Genomic DNA, 22,393 nt, shown 5'->3' with positions numbered 1-22,393 from the left:
GTGGGAATGGAGATTTTGCAATAGTCTTCTCCCAGGAGTGGGGAAGGAATGGGGATTTTGCAGTATCCTTCCCTTGCCATGCCCACCAAGCCGCATGGCCACACAGCCACACCACGCCCACCAAGCGACGCCCACAGAACCGATAGTAAAAAAAAATTGGTCTTCACCATTGGTGCTGCAACATCCTTGTGTAGGAAGTTAGCACCCACCCCTTTCCTGGAAGAGTGAAATATTTTAGGAAATATGAAAAAGGCAGAATATTATATTTCCCTGGGATAACTGTTTGGAAGCAGCTCCCATCTTCCTGCCCCCACCCTTTGTTAATGGGACAAAGGTAGAAACCCAATCCTTTGTCAAAGGACATTTGCAACACAATAGCAACAGAAACTAACACAATGGGACCCATCTAGACAGGCTCACCACATGGCACCTGGGAAGATTGCATCAGCCAGCAAGACCCCCACCCCCTGGGAGTCTGGCAACCAATCAGGATACTCTTTCGGGGCCCCAAGTAATGCAGAGCCAGAGAGCATAAAAACCCAAGGATTTACTGTATCTGCCCTTTTTCTGTTCAGGAACTCAAGCCATGTGATCCTGTCCACCATTAAACCATCTTTCCAAGCAGTCTCCATGTTTCCAGTGTCTGTTTCCCCACTTGGAGCAGAACCCAGAAGGATGTTTCTTCCAACACTTGTTTTGATAATGGCTAGTGTATATAAATTTACAGAGGTAACTGTCAACTATTGCTTGGTAACTTTAAACCTAAAATAACTTGTTTGGTGGGTGGGGAAAGAACATAATTTATCTAATTGATCAGTGCATGAAACTCATTGGAGGGCAGAAACATCTTGGCAATCAAAAAAAAGAACAAGATTCTCAAAAGGTTTCTCATTTTCATTATTTACGCATCTGAAGTATCGTGGTCTGCCTGTATCTCATATACAGGCCTCTAAACATTTGCATCAGTTTGAAATAATGTTTTTCAATAAAAGAAGCAGAACTGTTACTATTTACTTATGAAGCAAAGCAACCCTGTTTTCTTAATCTGCTTGTTAAACCTGCTTACCCTTCTGGACACTGAGAAGCACTAGGAGAGGCACACTGATCTTTCAGCCATGATGTTTCTCCTGAAAAACATATATGAGAAGATGGACTTTAATTGCAGGCATTTAGATTAAAAAGAGAGACAAAGGGGTTATCTTGTTTTATCTTTAGGAAAGTTAAATGAATGAGTACAAATGAGTTAAGTCCACAGATGCACAATATATTCTATTAGCTGTATGGTTAGGAAATTAACCAAATAAATTTGTTTCTGAGGTAAAAAGGAAAGTATGAATATGCCTGACTAAACTTTGCTGTAACCCAGATGGTTGCAATACAGTTGAGATAAAGTAAAGAGATTAAATCTGATGCCAACTGGCAGGAGATTACCAGAAGGAAATTAATTTGGGTGGTAAAAATCTGGTTACGTTGATCTTTAATTTTTTTTAAAAAACCTTAAGGAAATAGGATCCTTAAGGTAAATGGAGTTAATTATTAAGGGAAACAAAATGGAAACTGCTGGTAGATAGCTTGGAGTCATTAAGAAAATCAGAACACTTGCCTCAGGCAAGAGAAAGAAATTGGGTTCCCAAACTAAAAAGATTTAAGGAAGAGAAACAAATGTGGAACTATGGACAGACATAGAAGCATACATATAGACTAAGAAATCAATGCGAAATAGTTCTAAAATTACTCAGGAAGAGCTAAAACATCAGAAACTTGGAAATCTGAATGTGTTTCCCCTCTCCTTTCTCTCTCTATGTCTAAGTTAGAAAGGGGCATGACTGAGACTGTTGGAAGAAATATCCTTCTAGGTTCTGCTCCAAGTGAGAAAAAAGACACTGGAGACATGGAGACTGCTTGCAAAGATGGTTTAATGGTGGACAGGATCACATAGCTTGAGTTCCTGAACAGAAAAGGGGCAGATGCAGTAAATCCTCGGGTTTTTATGCTCTCTCTGGCTCTGCATTTCTTGGGGCCCCGAAAGAGTATCCTGATTGGTTGTCAGACTCCCAGGGGGTGGGGGCCTTGCTGGCTGATGGTCACATGTGGTGAGTTTCTGCTGCTATTGTATAGAGGGCTAATCCTATCTTTGTTGGATCTTTGGCAATTCCTACTATGGCTCTGCCTGAAGGAGGCAGATCTTTGTTATGTAGAATAGACTGGCCCAGGCCTTAATGGCCCATTGACAAAGGGTGGGGGGCAGGAAGGTGGGAGCTGCTTTGTCTGTAAAATATGCTTCTCCATTTCTCATCCAGGGAAATATAATAAGACGTTTACTCAAATTACTTTCTTGGAATGGACTCAACCCTCACTTGTCTGATCATTGGCTTGATAGCAATTCTTCTTTCTGATCTTCAAGACCATTTCCTAGGTCTTCAATGTACAGGGAAGACATGAGAAGAACAAATAAAGTTTAGTTTGGACAGCAACAGCTAGAAAAAAGATAAGGTTAGCCTAGAAACCTTTTTATCTTAAGGATATAAAAGGAATGCAAGACAAAGCTTCAAGTTAAGGAGAGGAAAAAAACTACTCATGAGTAAGCAAAAGATAAGAGTGACAACATATTTTTCCCCTCCACCACCTTGCCCAACAGTTCCACTCCTTGCAATTAACAAGAGAGATAAAGCAGCTTTAGTGGAACAAAGCTGGGTACAGGCCTGGGTACAGCACGGAAATGGCATTGGTCGCATTGGTAGATGATCTCTGGAGGGCTTGGGACAGGGGTTGCTCCTCTGTCCTGGTCCTATTAGATCTCTCAGTGGTTTTTGATACCATCGACCATGGTATCATGCTGCACCGGTTGGAAGAGTTAGGGGTGGGAGGCACTGTGTTGCAGTGGTTCTCCTCCTTTCTCTCTGACAGGTTGCAGTCTGTGTTGGCAGGGGGGCAGAGGTCGACCCGAGGCCCCTCATATGTGGGGTGCCGCAAGGGTTGGTCCTCTCACCCCTCTTGTTCAACATTTATGTAAAGCCACTGGGCGAGATCATCCGTGGTTTCGGGGTAAAGTACCACCAGTACGCTGATGACACCCAGCTGTACATCTCCACCCCGGACCACCCCAACGATGCCCTTGAAGTGATGTCCCGGTGCCTGGAGGCCATGCGGATCTGGATGGGGAGGAATAGGCTCAGGCTTAACCCATCCAAGACTGAGTGGCTGTGGGTTCTGACGTCCTGATATAGTCAGTTGGCGCTATCACTGGCTATTGGAGGCGAATCATTGGCCCCCACGGAGAGGGTTCACAACTTGGGCGTCCTCCTGGATTCACGGCTGTCTTTAGAAGAGCACTTGACGGCTGTGACCGGGAGGATTTTTCATCACGTTTGCCTGATTCGCCAGTTGCGTTCCTTTCTGGATCGGGACTCCTTACGCATGGTCACTCATGCCCTTGTCACTTCCCGCCTGGACAATTGTAACGCTCTCTACATGGGGCTCCCCTTGAGGAGCACCCGGAGGTTCCAACTGGCGCAGAGTGCAGCCACGCGGGTGGTAATGGGAGCGACATGGCGTTCCCATGTTACACCTCTCCTGCGCGAGCTGCACTGGCTCCCAGTGGTCTTCCGGGTGTGCTTCAAGGTTTTGGTTACCACCTTTAGAGCGCTCCATGGCTTAGGACCTGGTTACTTACGGGACCGCCTATTACCACCAATAGCCTCCCACTGCCCGATATGGTCTCATAGAGACGGGCTCCTCTGGGTGCCGTCGGCCAAACAATGTTGACTGGCGGCCCCCAGGAGGAGAGCCTTCTCTGTGGGGGCACCTACTATCTAGAATGAGCTCCCCCCGGAGATACGGAGGATCCGGGATCTGCGCACCTTCCGCCGCGCTCTCAAGACCTTTTTATTCCACCAGGTGGGCCTGGCCTAATCTTTTTTCCCCTTTTTCTCTTTTAATATGTAAATTTTAATCTGTTTTTAAATGATTGGGGTGTTTTAAATCTGTCTGGGCCAAATTTGTTTAATTCAGTTTTATTCTGTTTTTTAAATTTTGTATTTATGTATTTTATTGTTTGGCTGTTCACTGCCCTGAGTCCTTCGGGAGTAGGGCAGTATATAAATCAAATAAAGACTAAAGACTAAAGGCTTCAGGAGTTTTGATTGATAACAAACCAACAGAGAACGACCTGAGTAGGCAGTTCAAAATGAGAAGGCATGATCACTTATGCCTTGGTCACCTCACAGGGCAGTTACTACAATGCACTTTAGATAGAGCCAATCTTGAAGATCATTGCAGTGATGCAAGCAATTAAGGAGATTCCATCTCTATTATGTAAGGTACATAGGTTACCAAAAGTTTGTAGAGGAAAAGCACCTTTGGGATAGGTTACCAAAAAGCTTCCAGGTGGAGATCAAAAGTGTAGGTTATCACTTATCAAACCCTTTATGCTATAAGACCCAGCTACTTAGGGATTGCCTCTCTTCCATTATTTCTGCCTATCCCAGAAGATCTGGGAGAACAGATGTGCTTTGTATCCCATCTATTAAGCAATGCCATCTGACAGCATCCCAGAAGCATGTCTTTTCTGCCTGCAGTATGGAATAGCACCCTCCCAGAAGTTCAGAGTTCCTGAATCCTGCAAGAATCAATGTTTCTCAAACTTGGCAGCTTTAAGATGTGTGGACTTCAACTCCCAGAATTGTCTAGCCAGCACTGCTTTAAATGATATTTGGCAACATGTTTCTTCCCTCAGGCACTGGGCTATGTTGGAGTGTCCCCCATCACACGTGAATGTCTGTTTCAGTTAATGTATATCTGTTTCCTCAGTTATGTGCAATGTAATCCTTATCTTTTAAATCTGTACACCACCCAAGTTCATTATTGAGTTGGGCAGCCTTACAAATCTAAATTATAAATACATAAATACAAAACCACTAAGGAGTATTTTGAGGGAAATGATAACTGGATAGTCATCTTTAAAACTTTAAAACTTTAAAAAGGAGTACAGTACTTTTGTTAGTTTTGTATTTTGTATTATTATCAAAGAGCAGTTCCCAAATGTAGCCTTATAATGTTCATTTAATTCCCTCATTTTTTTTTTCTATAAATGTTCCTCATACCGGAAATATATCAAAATGCTTTGTCAAAAATTCAACCTCACCTTTGCAAATGCTTTTGTAGTCTGTACAGCAATCATGTTTCTCTAAGCAGTCTTCAGAACAGGAGCATAATACATTGGCCATTCGCTTCTCACCACAACGAAATTTATTGCAAGACCAACTCTGAGCTATAAAAATGGAAATCATCATTACATATATACATACACCTCTGTACAGAAAACCTAGATGAAAATGCAAGAAAAGCAATCTTGGAAATAGAATTCAGTGACAAAACATGAGTATTTCTAGAAATATGCTCCTAAAGGTAGATCCATGTGCACATATATCCTACAGGTGTTTTCTTTGTATCTGATGGATAGTTTGATTTCTTCTTAAATATGGGAGTGGAAGGTCTTTGCTCTTCAGCACACTAAATACCGGTATATTGCACTGTCATCTGATTTCTACATGATAGTGATACAAATTCTAATCTAACCTTAGACATGAAAACCAGCTGGGTGACTTTGGCCAGTCACTTTTCTCAGTCCAATTCACCTCACAGGGCTGTTGTTGTTGTGGGGAAAATAGGAGAAGGAAGGAGCTCTACATACATTTCCCACCTTGAGTTATTTATAAAAATAGTAAAGATGGGATAAAAAAAATCTTTAAAAATTATGGGACTTGCACTTTGCTATATCATTCTGCATCGGTAGGTACATTTACGAGTACACTTTGGGAATCCAAAAGGATGGCTGAGAAAGTTTACATGGGGCAGTCTCCAGTCTTACCCCAGGAGAGGCTTTGGAAAATCATCTTCCAATTTGCAGTTAAAAATAATGTATCTTGTCATATTAAACTATGCAGAGCCTCATTTACTGCAGTATTTTATTTGTCCATATTTTGTACCTTCATTCTCTGGAAAATAACACATTCTGTAGAACTTCATGTGATTGTTTGGAATGGCTTGGATACTGATGATCTGATTCTATTGAACAATCATCAACCTCCTGATCACTCGATTTCACCAAAGCATGCATAAAATCAATGCCTATTGATTTCCCTACAGAAAGGAAAATTTAGTTTCTGCTCCATTGATTAAGATTGATTATGTTTGGGGAAGTAGAATGGTCCATTTGCCTTGAAAAATAATCATTCAGTCTAGGATGAAATTAGCTAATTGGAAAGTTGTACATACTTGGTAGCACACAAGTAGCCTCATAATCCGGGCAGCAATCTTGGCGTTCTGTACACTTCTCATCACAACTACAGCACCACCGTGTCTTTCTCAAGAATGTTTCATTACATCTGAATCTGCAGCTTACTAAAGAGAATTTTAAAAAGAGGAAGGCAATTGTTTCCATATCTTCTGAAAATAAGTAAGGTTAATCACCCAAACATTATTCTCTCTCTCTCCCTCTCCCTCTCTCTCCCTCCCTCTCCCTCCCTCCGGAAAGAAAGAGAGAGAGAGAGAGAGAGAGAGAGAGAGAGAGAGAGAGAGAGAGAGAGAGAGAGAGAGAACACTTTCATTTCAGACAGTGTCTACTGAGTGGACTCCAACAGAGGTTTCACACATCTATGGCAGCATAGGTCACTTCTTCATCTATATGCATGTTTTATGCAATGAATTATATAAATTCCAACTCTGCCAATATGCCAGAACATAAATTAGGTAAACTTCTCTATCACTTCTCTTTAATGTCCAAGGTTATCTTGAATCACCAGCCTGCTTAGGAATTAATTTTCATATCTCACTTAAAGTTAATCTTTTCACGCCTCATCAATAAGCACACTAATGCAATTAAGCAGTAACAGGCAGAGTGATATCTGTGCAGACTTAGCTAATAAACAGCTAAATTAATATTAAATGCTATGACTCCAGTTACCTTTTGAAGGCCTAATTGTATCTGTGTCTTCAAGCTATTCCTCACTAGCATGAAACCAGGCACTATAATATAAATACGGAATTCACTTGATTTGAAAGTCTACTGGGATTAAATCTAGGCTTAAACTAGATTGACTTTCATTTTTGGAGACTTCTGTATCCTGCTTTTAATACAATATGCACAATCAATATAGGGCAGACCACAGCCATACCTCACCAGTGACAAAAGTAAAAATCTCTAACTCCTTTTCAATTTACTAAAGAGAAAATAACATGAGATGCTGTGATTCATTCTAGATGCATGTAGAGACCTAGGAGCTGAAAAGAGCATGATCACACATTCTGAATATTTAGTCCCTAGAACGTTATCTTGAGTTTCTTGCTATAACTTTATTCTCTTCTTCCTTTATGCTTGCTAGGAATATTAATCCTACCCTATCCTTTTAGATAAGGCTAAATCAAATGTGAGAGATTTCATCTATCCTTCTATCTGTCCATCTATCCCCTCTCACTTAAATTTCATCAGAAACATTGTAGCACCAAGAGATGGGATGGAAACAAAGCACTCTACCAACCATGCTAAGAAGCAAACTTAGTGTTTTAGCTGACTAGTTCTGTTTCCCATGTCTTCTCGATCAAGCACTTTGTGTACCTTATCATTCATCTGTAGCAACTTCCTCTAACAACTTGTACCGTACTTCTTAAACAGAGCTCTTAATCTACTGGAATTTAACATTTTAGATTATTCCAATCTGCAGTGCTCATTACTTTATGTTACTATAATTAAAGGGCTATCTAGTGCTCAAGTCCAGTTTAGAGCTAATGGACAACAAAAAAACAGTAAGAACTTTGGAATTGCTAATTACCAAGAAACCTGAGTAGGCAAGCCATTTGCCTGTTGTCAAGTTGTGATGGGTTCTGTTGAACTTTTACTTAAATTGCAGTTATTATTTCTAAGCATTATCAATCAACAGCATCTGAGTGATCTTATCTCTGCTCAGATACTAAGCAGAGTTTTGCATAGTTAATATAGAAGACTACCAGGAAATTCAGAACTGTATGTCATAGGCTAGACCAGTGATGGTTAATCTTTTTGCCATCGTGTGCCAGGAAGGGATGGTCGGGAAGGTTCGTGTGCGCACATGCCCACACCCATAATTCTATGCACCCTGCCCCCGTGCATGCGTGTGTGACACCCTCCCCTCCTGGCACGCGATGACCTCTCTAAAAGTCTCTGGAGGCTGGGGACAGCAAAAAAGTCACTTCTTGTCCAACCGGAAGTTGGGAAACGGGCCATTTCTGGCCTCCCAGGGGGCCTCTGAGGGGGTGGGGAAGGCTGTTTTCACCCTCCCTGGACTCATAGAGAGGATCTGGAGCCAGGTGAGAAAAAGAAATGGGCCTTCCCCACCCCCGCAGGCTCTCTGGAGGCAGGAAACAGCCTGTTTCCCTGCTTCTGGTAGGCCCAGAAGGCCTGAAAATCAGCTGGCCGGCGCACGCATGTGCGCTGGAGCTGAGCTCATGTGCCCACTGATATGGCTACATATGCCATCTGTGGCACACATGCCATAGGTTCACCATCACGGGGCTAGACGCTAAAGTTGGGGGGGAAATCCATTGGAAAAATACACTTGTCTACATAAAAGTGACCAGGACCCAAAAACATTTTGATTTGTTCTTTTTTTAATCAGTCTATGTCTCTGCATTTAAATTAGCATATAGAAAATATATATGAATTGTTTGTTTCCACACAAAAATCAATACACCATGGCTGACATTACTTAACCAATCATAGCTGATGTCTAAATTCTTCTAAAGTTTTTTTTCTAACTAAATTTATTAAAAGGGAGTAGGGAAATTTTACAGAAATCCCACCCCATCCCATCCCATCTCTCATGTTATTGACACAGAGACTTTTTCAGTCTTTTATTCATGGTGTCATGAGCAGAACAGATAGGCATGTGAATGTTGTCACCATGAGTTAAGCTTGAATCAAATGAATCTTTGTGTGAAAAAGGCTAACTACAGCTTAAATACAGGTATATCAACTCAGTGACATGGCCTTTTCTTAACTGTTTTGGTTCAGTTGAAGTAAACATACCTTCTGGTGGCTCAGGTTCCTTCAGTCCAAGCCCTAAACCTAATCCAAGGGCTACAGCCACCAAAGAAATGAAAAGAACCTATTAACAACAGGAAGAATAAATTAAAAATACATCATGTTGTACTTACATTCTTAACAAGAAAATCAACAAAAAGAAACAATACATGTTCAACGTCAAGGTCCTTAGAATTAAAAGGAGATATTTTTCAAAGCAAGGACCTACTTACCTCACTAAATTCAGTGACTTTTGAGTGAACCTTCTTGTTAGTGTATCAATGATTTATCAAAAAAGGTGTTGGGATTTTTTTAGAATCCCATGATATAAAGAAAGGTGATGGTAAATTACTTAACAATTAAAATAATTCCAAACTAAGATAATCCAAGGTTTTGCTTTTATCTTATTTTATAATGGAAATTTAACTAAATTTTAATCTGGATAGGGAAATGTGGCTTGTTTAAAAAGTGTGCAGATAATTCTACTTTCTTTGTGACTACCAAAGAAAGTGGTTCAGATTAACCTGATGAGGCCAAAGTGTTACATGACTCCAAAGCACTGAATTACACTAAACAATTTCTGTTTTTCTCACAAATAGGAAAAACAGGTGAGGTAGGCCTAACATCTTTAAAATAGCCGACAATTATGATAGTCAGATCTAGCTAATCTTGTTTGTCCTCCAAAAGCTGAGCATAATCAGACTTTAACACAGTACCTGGGTATCCACTAACTTATGGAATGTTCCAGAACTATAAGTTGGAAGTCAAAATTCTTCCCAGATGAAGCAAACTACTTGCCTAATGTCAAGGAAATTATTTCCTTGTGTGCGTGTAGCTACTAGAAGTCAAGTTCAACTTCAGGAAGACTTTATATTTCTTAAGCCCATTACATGTTTTCTATAACTCTACAGCAAAATATCTTAAAATGTTTCTAAGATATACTGTATCTTAAAAGAAAAATATCTTAAAAGAACACAAAGCAAGAACTATAAAATGATTGCACCTGCATGTTACAATGGAATATAATTTCTCATATGTCTGAACTAAATCAGTTAGCACACCTAATCATTTTTTAAAAAAACATTGCTACTTGTTGAACGATGCATGGTACTATTTCAACTAGAAGACAGACACTGTTTCTATTTTAAGTCAACAGAGTTATATACTATCAGAATCAGGAAATTCTATATGTGACCTTTCTCCAATGGTATAAATATTCACAATAAATATTTCTGCTGTAGCTACTTTAAACAAATAGTATTTCCTCTCCCTATGCAAATTAAAAATAGTTATTATTTGCTACATGAAAGAAGAGATGTAGCTATGAGTGACAAGTCATCATAGTTTCAAGTGAACTGTGTGGTAGCTCGTAATGCCATTCAAAATCTGTTAAAGAACAATGGATAAGAAATACAAAAAGAACAATAAACTGCCAGTCTGTGAACTGGATCAGAGAAATGAATGTCTATTCTGAAATGCCAAAAATGACAGCTAATTCATTCGGGTGAATTTGGGAGTAATGTCCGGCAAGGCTGTATACTGTCACCCTGCCTATTTAACTTATATGCAGAGCACATCATGAGAAAGGCGGGGCTAGATGGAGTTGGAATTAATTGAAAAAGTTGGAATTAAGATTGCCAGGAGAAATATCAACAACCCCAGATATGCAGATTTAACCTTAAACTGTCTACTGTTGACCTCATCCCATTCCTAAGAGGTCTGTAAGGGGCGTGCATAAGCACAACAACATACCTACCATCCCTGTCTTACTGTCCCCATTTACTCGTATCTTTATCCTGTATTCATAATCATGTTTATACTTAACAGTTTATACTGTTATCTTACGTGTTTGACAAATAATAAATAAATAAAATAAAATAAAATAAATATGCAGATGATTCCACTCTAATGGCAGAAAGCAAAGAGGAACTAAAGAGCCTCTTGATGTGGGTGAAGAAGGAGAGTGCAAAAGTTGGCTTGAAACTCAATATTAAGAAAACTAAGATCATGGCATCCAGCCCTCTCAATTCCTGGCAAATAGATGGGGAAGAAATGGAGGTAGTGACAGATTTTATTTTCCTGGGCTTCAAAACCACCGCAGATGGGGACTGCAGCCAATAGATTAAAAGACACTTGCTCCTGCAGAGGAAAGCTATGGCAAATCTAGACAGCATACTAAAAAGCAGAGACATCACCCTGCCAACAAAAGTGTGTAAAATCAAGGCTATGGTTTTCCCAGTTGCAATGTATGGCTGTAAAAGTTGGACCATAAGAAAGGCTGAGTGCCAAAGAATTAAGGCCTTGGAACTATGGTGCTGGAGAAGACTCCTGCGAGTCTCTTGGACTGCAAGGCGATCAAACCGGTCAGTCCTAGAGAAGATCAACCCTGAATGCTCTTTAGAAAGCCAGATCCTGAAGATGAAACTCAAATACTTTGGCCACCTAATGAGAAGGAAGGACTCACTGGAGAAGAACCTAATGCTGGGAAAGATTAAGAGCAAAAGAAGAATGGGACGACAGAGAACAAGGTGGCTGGATGGAGTCACTGAAGCAGTAGGCGTGAGCTTAAATGGACTCCAGATGATGAGAGGACAGGAAGGCCTGGAGGAACGTTGTCCATGGGGTCGCAATGGGTCAGACATGATTTCACAACTAACAACAACAATTGACTATCCACTTATGCTCAGTCTTTACATTACAAAATACCAGAAGTCTTTAGAAACATAAGAGATTTCCTTCCCCATAATAAGGAAGCTAGTCTTGGATAAACTTTCCCCAGAAATACCTTACTTTCTAGATATACTAGATTACAACTCCCATCATTTCAGCAGGGACCATGCTGGCTAAGAATGGAGAGAGATGTAAACAAAGACATCTGGAGAACCATAAGTCCAGGTAAAACTGTATCAATTCACCTATTTTTTTCTGCATTTTAATTTGATTTTTCTTTTTGGTTTGAATACAATTTTACAATCTGTACAATAATATAATTAGTCAATCCATGAGCCATTAAGTCATCCTTTTTTACACATAAAAGCTGCTCCTGTTTCCCTTCTTCTCATGACCCTCAATAGAGCCTTTGTAAGTAACTCCTTCTTCTCTTCACATAACTGTCTGCCGCATTGCTGGGAAAAGAGAACAAAGGGAGACATATTGGCAACTTCAAATCTCTGCTAACAAATGCTCAGTCCTGCACAGTGGTGGGTTCCAAATTTTTTTACTACTGGTTCTGTGGGCGTGACTTGGTGGGCGTGGCATATTTTGGTGGATGTGGCTTGGTGGGTGTGGCAGGGGAAGGATACTGTAAAATCCCCATTTCCTCCCCACTCCAGGGGAAGGTTACTGCAAAATCCTCATTTCCTCCTGATCAGCTGGGATTTGGGAGGCAGAGAATAAATGGGGGCGGGGCCAGTCAGAATTTTTACTACTGGTTCTCCAAACTCCTCAAAATTTCCGCTACCGGTTCTCCCGAACTGGTCAGAACCTGCTGAAACCCACCTCTGGTCCTGCACATTGGCAACAGAAAAAAGAACATCAAATATTTGCTGTCTGGAAATGATCTAAAAGTTGACCCACTCCTAGGTCCTTGACTCTGTCAAGGACCTAGGAGTACTCACTTCAAAAGTCCCAGAGCTCACTGTAACATTGCAAAAAAGGCATTAAGAGTTGTCAATCTTATTTTATTAAGTTTTCTCTCTGGTAATGCTATACTTCAAACTAGGGCATATAAAACCTTTGCCAGACCTATACTTGAATACTGTTCACCTGCCTGGAACCCTCACTGAATTTCAGACATCAATACATTAGAGAGGGTCCAGAGATATTTTACTAGAAGAGTACTCAAATCTTCTGCTCGAAATAAAATTCCCTGTACCACCAGGCTTGAAATTTGAGGTCTGGATAGCCTCGAACTATGCCGTTTACATTCTGACCTATGCTTAGTTCATAAGATTATTTACCAAAACGTCCTACCTGTAAATGAGTACTTTAATCTCAACCGTAATAACATAAGGGCTATCAATAGATTCAAACTCAGTGTAATTCACCCTAATCTTGATTGTAGGAAATATGACTTCTGCAATAGAGTAGTAAATGTCTGGAACACCCTACCTGATCCTGTTGTTAGTCTCACTAATCCCCATACCTTTTATCTTAAACTGTCTACCATGGAACTTCCATGTTTCTTAAGAGGTCCCTCAGGGGACATGCATAAGTGCACCAGCATGCCTACCATCCCTGTCCTACTGTCCCCGTTTATATATAATCATTCTATGTGTTTATGGCTATGTTTTGCCTATTTATATCCTTTTATTTGTGTCAATTTTTTTATGTGTCCATGTCTATGTCTGTACTGTTACTTGTTTCCTTGTACTTGTTGATAAACAAACAAACAAACAAACAAACAAACAAACAAACCACAAGAACAACTATATCCCTGGCCCCCACTCTGGTGTGTCCCCAAGGACCTCCTCCCTCCAGAGAGGAAGAGGGCTTATCTGTCAATTGCTGATACCCCTCCAGCTAGCCCTAACTCACCAGCAGACATCCAAACTTCTTGGATGTAAACACAGTTGTGGTTACACTTAGTGATCATTTCACTTTATGACCAAGTTGCCCATCCCAATCGTGCACATTAAACAAAGATTATAGTAATTCTCTGCTTTTTCTCAGAGGAAAAATCGGGAATATTTGAAAGATCATTGCTAAAATATTGAATGAGATTGATGGTGGCGCTTCTACTTTATTATTAGAAGTCATGTCAGAAAGAGATCAGCTACTGTTGGCTGATTCTGATGAATATTAAACTGTGATGCATACATGTGTATGATCAACATACCGGGGGCATAGTTCCCTGCATATGTGAACTCTGAGTGATCATGCTTGAACTGTATTATGACATTGCCATTCCTAGCATCTTTACTTGAAAGTAAACCACTTAAGCATGAACTTTCTTTTGAGGAAGCTCATTTCAGATTAGGGGAAAGCTGTGATATGTTCCAATGAAATTCCTCTAAAATCAACTCAGCTTTCCAATTAAAATATTTAGAATTGCACTAAAATCCAATGTTTATGAGATCAGGTTATTTTCTTTAGGCGTCACTACACTGTCCAAATATTGGTCATTGTTCCTGATTCATAACTCAAAGATGTAAATATTTTTCAGATAAAGCTTTGTAAATACACACATACCGAGAGAGGGAGAGAGAGAACTTATTTCACAATTATTGAGTAACCTGCTATCTAGAATAACAGAAGCTGGAACAGATTGACCCAGCATGCTTGACTGCACTCTGAGATGTAGAGGACAGAAAAGAGACCTACCTTTCTACTGTTACAACAGAAAGAATGAAGTCTTGTAGTAGCATAAAAGCCAAATCAAGACTGCATCATATCTTTAGACTACAGCATTGCTGTCTAATAATAATTAAAGCTATATTCAGTCAATTGAAGTGGGGTGAGGAGCGTATATACAGTTTTAATGCAAGGAGGAAATTGTCAACATTGGTCAAATATATATTTTTTTCACTGTCATGTATAGTCATCTTTATAAACACTGAGAGCACTTCTATTTTCACTCAAAACCAGGCAGTAAAAATGTTGTTACTAACCATATTAAGAGTAATAAATCCAAATTTTAAAAAATAGAAAAAAAAAACCCAAAATAATGTCTTTAGCAATATTGTATTTGTCAATTAGGTCATTGGGGAAAATATGGTGTGACATATTCATCAAACTACATAAGACTATGTGCAAGCCCCAAACTTCACTATTAGGGAAATGTTTCCTAATTAATCCCAACAGTAATTGAGAGGTCATAGAAAATTTCTACTGATGAATAGCTCCTATAAGTAAATAGCGTGAATTTCCCCAAAATATTTGGAATAATTTTAGGTGGCTTTAATTTTTCAATGGGTTCCTGATTCACTTTTGGACGAGTCCTTCAGAATTTTAGCATGGTCGGGATCCAGATCTTTGGTCCCAATTTCCTATCCTGATATCTATGCCTTACCTTCTGCAGACTCATCTCTCCACTCTGTTTCCTGATGCTCCCAAAAGGGTTCCTTGGATATTCTTGACTAAGCAATAGAAGGGGACAGCAATGAACATTCTTTTTTACCAAAGAGGGAGGTATTAGCCCAGTCACAAGGGATTGCTGGAAGTGGCAATAGTAATGACTGTGGGTTTTTTTCACTATGTACAGCTACACCTTACCCAAATGCCCATTTTAGCTGAGAGCCTACGTATGCACTTCACAGGGCATAAATCCTAATTAATGTACCAAGCTTAACTTCTAACTGGAACTGCAGTCTTCCTTGTCACCTCCATGCCTTAAGGCAGATGCATATTATCAAATATTTTCCTCCTGTGCCAGAATAATATACTTTTATTTTAACAAAATGACAGAGAAATGATCACAAGGTAAATTTTATTTATTTATTTAAATTGATTGATGATTGAATTGAATTTATTTTGCTGCCTATCTGAATCTTGTGACTTTGGGCAGCTCAGAGTGCAAAACATTAAAAGAAGAAATATATTCTTATATTCAATCAAACCATACACATCAGGCTTTACTGACAACCTAGTATCAGTGCCTGACAAAAAACTCAGATCTTCAAGAAATTCCCAAAGGCTATTAAAACCAAGAGTACATTTACAAGGGGAACCCTAAAGCTTTTAAACACTTAATATTTGAAATCAAAGTTACTTCAGCTACACTGTGATTGAATTTAATGCATGCATTTATATTCCTTTGAATTCACATTGGTGAAATACTATTCCATCCTTCATTTTCCTTACAACTGTGTAGAATAGCTTCGCTAAAAAATATTGACTGGCTCAAAGTCCCCCCAGAAGATGCTATAGTTTAGGGTATAACAATGTAGAAAAAATGAACAGAAACTCATTTTTCTTGTTTTGCTCTTCACAAAAATAATTCCACAGGGCAATCAAAAACAATCTTCATTTCCAAATGGCTGTAGATAATAAAAGAGTGGTCAACAGTAAGTAGAATAATTCACTGGATCACTATGTCTAGGAAGAAAACATTAACAAATAATCTATACCTTAGATAAGCAACAAGTAATAATAACACTCTCATTTGTTTGGATATGAGCTTTTCTTCACCTGTGCTTCAATCATCTATCCATGCTGTTGAGATTGCCTGTGTCAGTCATTTGAGTAATCTCTCAAATGTAGAAGATGAGTGGTATATCTATTAGGATATGCTCTAGAAATCCATCAGGATTCAATAGTCACTATAGGGTAGCCTTATTTCCAAAAGGTAAAATAATTTCAAAATGTAAAAATAACCTTTTTATTCATTTTATTCATTTTTATTATTAGACATATATCTCACCTTTGCTTTCACAACTTTAAAAATAGCTGATAATACTTTAGATTTATTTCCCGTCTTTACTTTGTATAACTCAAGGTAGTGTGTATAATGTTTCTGCCTCCTGTTTTCCCTCTAACAATAAACCTATGAGCGGATTTGGGCTGAGGGAAAATGACTTGCCTAAAAGTTACTCACCAACTTTCATATCTAAGACAGGCCTAGAACTCATGGTCTCCCAGTCCATTTTAACCTCTACACCAAACTGAGTCTTCTAGTCCAAGAAGGGCTCTTCTAGTCCATCCAGGGCAGGGATCAGACCCTGCCCTGACAAATGATTGTCCAATCATTGCTTGAAAATCTCTAGAATTTCTAGCTCCCATTATTCTAGAAGGCAAGATGTCCATTGCTTAGTTGACACAGCTCTCATGTCAGGAAATTCATCCTTATTTCAAGACTGAATCTCCCTCTGTAAACCTTCCAAGAAACAAAAATAGCAATCTCCTCTATACCATTCCCTTTGTTCCAGTGGTGAAATCTAAAATTTGTTACTACTGGTTCTGTAAGCATGGCTTGGTGGGGGGTGTCTGGGTGGGCATGGGCAACTTTTTTTTTGTAGGCATTTTTTTTCCCCACAACCTCTTCGGCATAGTTTAATGAGATAAATTCTTTCCCATCCACTGGTTCTTGTCTTACCCTTAGGCCCTATGGAGAATAGATGCACATTCTCCTCCCTGGGACCTCTTTCCTTCAAGGCTTCTAGCAACCCTTTGAAGACTGCTATCATGTCTCCCCTTGGCCTTTTCTTTTTAGGCTAAATATATCCTATTCCCTTTAATGTTTTTCATCGGTTTTATTCTCTGGGCCCCTCACTATCATTGTTTCTCTTCTTACACTCTAATTCATCAGAGTCCTTCTTCATCAGCACTTTAGAAACCTACAGTTTTGTTGGAACCAGATAATTCTGTCTTAAGAAATCATGACTAAAGAAACAGCAACTTTGTACACTATATAAAACTGGCTAAAACGTTTGACCAGTGAAAAGATATAAAATACAAGTAGTACTCCACTTACAACCATTTGTTTGAAGTTACAACAGGACTGAAAAAAGTAATTTATGACCGTTTTTCACATTTATGACCATTGCAGCAACCCCATGGTCACACGATCAGAATTCAGGAGCTTGGCAACTGTTTCATATTTATGACAGTTGCAATGTCCCAAGGACACATGTTCTTCTGGGGAAAGTTTATGATCTTTAGGACCTTTTGACAAGCAAAGTTAATGGGGAAGCCAGATTCACTTAATAACTGTGTTACTAATTTAACAACTGCAGTGATTCACTAAACAACTGTGGTAATAAAGGTTGTAAAATGGAGCAAAACTTTCTTAAACATCTGCTTCACTTAGCAACAGAGATTTTGGACTCAGCTGTGGTTGTAAGTCAAGGACCATTGGTATTTAGACTGGGAAACCATGTGTTTCCTCTAGCAGAAGGAGCTACAGAACGCCTCATAGTAACATTTTGTCTTCTCTTTCTGAACCATAGATTTACGGAAAATGTTCACCACTCACTCTTAGACTTTTTTGGGAATTTTCCCAACAGATAACATTGTTACTTTATTTTATCAGTCTTAAGCACTAATACGCCTCAAGCGCATTGATAGGTTTGTGTCAAAGTTCAGAGCAAGAAGATAACTCTCACAAAACAATAATAAACACAGATCTATTACTTCAGAAATCTCTCACTTTTCAGGGTATAAGACGTTTCATTTTGGCATACCTATTTGGTGAAAGAAGCCAAAACCCAGAACAAGAATCCTTAGAAACACATAGTATATTGTCCTAGATGTCTGTTATGAAAGGAGTTCATAGTTTAGTTCAGTTCCAAGGCATCTCCAGTTTAACAGGATGAAGTCATACTTTTTCTCCTATCTTTTGCCTGAAGTTCTGAATTATTCTTAGCCACTGTAGATCAGTTTCTCCAGCCTGAATTCAGATGTGTGGAATTTAGGATACACTAGATTATAAATTAAACCTATAATTCCTTTTTTGTGTCTGTCCCTTCAAGTGAATGTTGATTCCTGGCAAGTACATAGAAAAGTAATATGTGGGCAATTCCGCCCCCCCCCCTCCAAAATGGTTCAAAATCACCAAGCTAGATTTATGCCAGCGGTGGGATAGCGCTCACATTCTTTCACTTTAACTAAAATGTCTTTAACTATGACACTAAACTGGCTCTCTATAACAATTCAGCAGTATAATACAACACAGATGTAAACATCCACTTTTGTTTTAAACAAAGGGAGAGAGACAGACAGGGGGAGAGGGAGGTATTTATATATTCTAAACAGGAAACAGTGATATCTTCCAACTTTGCTAACTCTGAATATTTCAAGTGTCTGTACTAGCCCTTGAAGCAGACCGTCCACTGAAAACATGAACAATTAAAAGTCTCTCTATTCATGCTGACAAATGTGACCAAAAAAAAAAAAAAAAGTGGCAGAACCAGGATATTTCCAGGCAAACAATGGAAAATGTTTGTGTTGTTAATCACAAGACTGAAATAGAGAGGATATAACAAATGCAACTTTCAAATGTAAGTAAAAAATAATACTTACAACACAGAGTATCTTATATTTCCTAAGAGTGCTCCTTTTAATCATTGTCTCTGAATGAGAATCTATCAGGTCCAAAGTGCTTTTCTCTCCGAAATTTGTCTCATCTGCAGCAATCGTTTCCATTTTTCCAGTTACTCTTTGCTCCATCCTGCTGTTTCAGTTGTGCCTGAGCTGAAGAGAAATTGAGAGAGTATTATCACTTTACCAGTAGCATATAAACAAGAGCAGCCTTTGCTCATTTAGAGGGAGGACACCTAATCTACTTTTAACCAATACATGTAAAGGGCAGAAGGCATTTTCAGCAATTTTCTGTTTGGAAATCGAAAGTGAGGAAGAGAAAATGGGAAGGTTTCCTTATAAGGGGAAAATGGGAATTCAGCCAATACCCAAAACATAAACACTCAAATAAATCAAGTACAGTATATTCACTTTATTATTGTTAAAAAGAGTTGTTTATTTATGAATCATATTTAGGAACTGCTTATCTCCTTCACAGATGGACTCTGGCAGTGTCCAAATAAAATAATAAAAAAAACCCACACACATTTTCATGCACGTTGTTTGCACATTTTTCTGGATCCAGAAAAGTAGATGTCCTATGGTGGTGAATATTTCATACTTTTTCATTTAAGGAATTTATATGTTTCTTTTTTGCCCATGACACAAGAACTAATAGTGTAAAGAATGGATGAGCTGTATGACCCCGACCCATAGACTAGTGATGCTTCAGCAAACAGATTTGAAAGCTGTGAATGGGCAATGCTGTTTCAACTCACCTCAACCCATTGAATAGGCAGGCTGCAATTGTCTTCCATGATTCAGCAATCTTTTCCATCTTCTTCTGGTCTGTGCTGAAACACCTCATGTAAAGGTAAGCTGTTTGACGGAGTTGCTTTGTTCCTTATGGACACCTGAGGCTGCTGTGGGCATGCTCAACCCCTTGGTTCTGGGCCATTGATTGTCACACAGTCATTTACCTTTAGATACTGGAAGAGGGGCCCAGCCAGACATTGCAGAAGGGACAGCAGCATGAGGAGTCCCTGGAAGATCAGTTCTCTCAGCACCAAAGAGATCCTCAAAGAGTGGTAGCTAGAAAGCCACTTTCCCGGTTCTATTCTCAGGGAGCAGGAAAGTGAAGAAAAATGGCTCCCTAGCTAAGATCCCCTTCTCCATGAAATTTATGCCTATGGCCTTAGGAGGAGCTACTCCCCCCACCACTTCTTTTCTCACAGGTGGTTCTTCATTGCTCCTCACCTGCCACGCATGAGAAGAAGCAGCAGGGAGAGATGGCTTTCTCCCTTCTTCCCCAACATCTGTTGCCAAGAAATAGGAGGAAGAAGTGCAGAGTGAGGAGAGAAGCACCAGAGATGGCTCCTCTGGTTTCAGTTTTCTTGATTCAGAATGATCATTGGGGAATTAGTAAACAAAACTAACTAACTAACTAACTATCTAACTAACTAACTAACTAACTAAAAAGCCTTCGGCTATCAGTTATTGACCCCAGAGAAGGCATTATCCATCCTGCTTCTCTCCTTTCTTCTTCTGAGTCCTGAACCCCAATTTTGTTTTGTTGCCAAAGCACAACAGAGGTAGGAGAAGCAGTGAGCACTTCTTTAACCCAGTGCTATTCTGCTCGGTCCTGTGCAGTTGCGTGCAAAGTGTGACTTCTGGAATTCTTTACAGCCTTTTTTTAATCAACAGCAGCCAATGGGCATTCTGTTTCTTCTTCCCGTGTAACAAAGCCACATACTACTATTGTCCTTTTTTATTGTATGTGCATATGCGAGCAATGGGAAACGTGGGCGTATTGCGTACTTTAAGAGTTTGTGCCAAGGCTGAGAATCAGCAATATCTGTAAGCGCAAACAGCAGATGAAAAATTACGTTACTGGATTATCGTAAATACAATCCTTCTTGCAGATATTCTGGGAAAATAAGATTCCAAAGAAATAGGCTTCCCTATTGATTTTGATTGTTAGAAGATCACAAAAGGTGATCATGTGACCCTGGAGACAATGCAACCGTCATAAATGTGAGTCAGTTGTCAAGCACCTGAATTTTGATCATGTGGCCATGGAGATGCTGCAACAGGTGTGAGAAACGGTCATAAGTCACTTTTTTTTAGTGCTGTTATAACTTTGAATGGTCACTAAATGAACTATTATAAATTGAGGACTATCTGTACCAACAATATCTCACTGGCACTTAAATTTTAAGAGTACGCAGCAATGGAAAACTAACAGTATTGGTTAGTATAGTGTTCCAAAACAGAAGTTTAACCAAATTCAGTCAAGTAAGGTTACCTTATACCAGTGAAGGCTAACCCTTTTGCCATCGTGTGCTAAAAGTAGGGGGAGCACGGGGAGGTTGCCCATGTGTGTGTCCACACCCATAATTCAATGTGCCCTGCCCCCACGCACACAACCTCCCCTGCGCCCCCGTTTTTAGCATGTGAGGGCACGGTGGGCCTGGTAGGCCTGTTTTTCACCCTAGGAGCCTGGGGAGGGCAAAACCTGCCCTCCCCACCCCTCGGAGGCCCTCCAGAGGCCGGAAACAGCCCATTTCCCAACTTCCAGTGGGACTGAAAGGCCCAAAAATCAGCTGGCCGGAGCACACATGCGCGCTGGAGCTGAGCTACAGCAGCGCTCGCGTGCCCGCTGATATGGCTCCGTGTGCCACCTGTGGCACCCGTGACATAGGTTTGCCATCACGGCCCTATACACAATGTATCACACAGTAAGGCAAATATAAACTGACAGCATGGTTTCTAAGCAGGTCTACTAAGTTTATATCAGTAGTCCTCGACTTACAACAGTTCATTCAGTGACTGTTCGAAGTTATAACACTGAAAAAGTGACTTATGACCATTTTTCACACGTATGACCGAGGTAGCATCCCCATGGTCATGCCATCAAAATTCAGATGCTTGGCAACTGGTTTATATTTATGATGGTTGCAATGTCCCAGGGTCAGGCATTCAGCTTTTGTGACCTTCTGACAAGCGAAGTCAATTAGGAGAAGCTTGTTCCTAACTTAACAATTTCAGTGATTCACTTAACAAATATGGCAAGAAAGGTCATAAAGTGGGGCAAAGCTCACTTAGCAAATGTTTCACTTAGCAGCATAACTTTTGGGCTCAATTGTGCTTGTAACACGAGGACTACCTGTAAATATAAGAGCCGTGGTGGTGCAATGGTTAGAATGCAGTATTGCAGGCTAATTCTACTGACTGCCAGGAGTTTGTTCCGGACTGGTTCAAGGTTGACTCAGCCTTCCATCCTTCCGAGGTTGGAACAATGAGGACTCAGATTGTCCGTGACAATATGCTGACTCTGTAAAACCACTTAAAGAGGGCTGTAAAGCATTATGAAGCAATATGTAA

General features: G+C 39.8%; 1 protein-coding gene across 2 annotated transcripts in view; it reads right to left on the bottom strand.

Moving 5' to 3' along the window:
• ENPP3 (ectonucleotide pyrophosphatase/phosphodiesterase 3) overlaps positions 1-20,674 on the bottom strand; it is a 75,622-nt gene extending 54,948 nt beyond the window's left edge. Inside the window, exons 1-6 of one of the 2 annotated variants that reach the window (XM_087882802.1) lie at positions 19,789-20,674; positions 19,013-19,183; positions 9,062-9,140; positions 6,277-6,402; positions 5,144-5,269; positions 1,067-1,127 (exon numbers count right to left, since the gene is read on the bottom strand). In XM_087882802.1, coding sequence (XP_087738928.1) covers positions 1,067-1,127; positions 5,144-5,269; positions 6,277-6,402; positions 9,062-9,140; positions 19,013-19,159 — 539 coding nt within the window. In that variant the 5' untranslated portion in view covers positions 19,160-19,183; positions 19,789-20,674. Of the gene's footprint in view, positions 1-1,066; positions 1,128-5,143; positions 5,270-6,276; positions 6,403-9,061; positions 9,141-19,012; positions 19,394-19,788 lie in introns of those variants that run through there. The other variant, XM_034418821.3, reaches the window with a different exon arrangement.
• Between the last annotated feature and the right edge of the window lie 1,719 nt (positions 20,675-22,393).

This window comes from Pantherophis guttatus, chromosome 1 (assembly GCF_059756535.1).
Source record: "Pantherophis guttatus breed Tessera chromosome 1, ASM5975653v1, whole genome shotgun sequence".
Taxonomy (NCBI): Eukaryota; Metazoa; Chordata; class Lepidosauria; order Squamata; family Colubridae; genus Pantherophis; species Pantherophis guttatus.
This window is presented reverse-complemented; position numbering and strand designations above follow the sequence as displayed.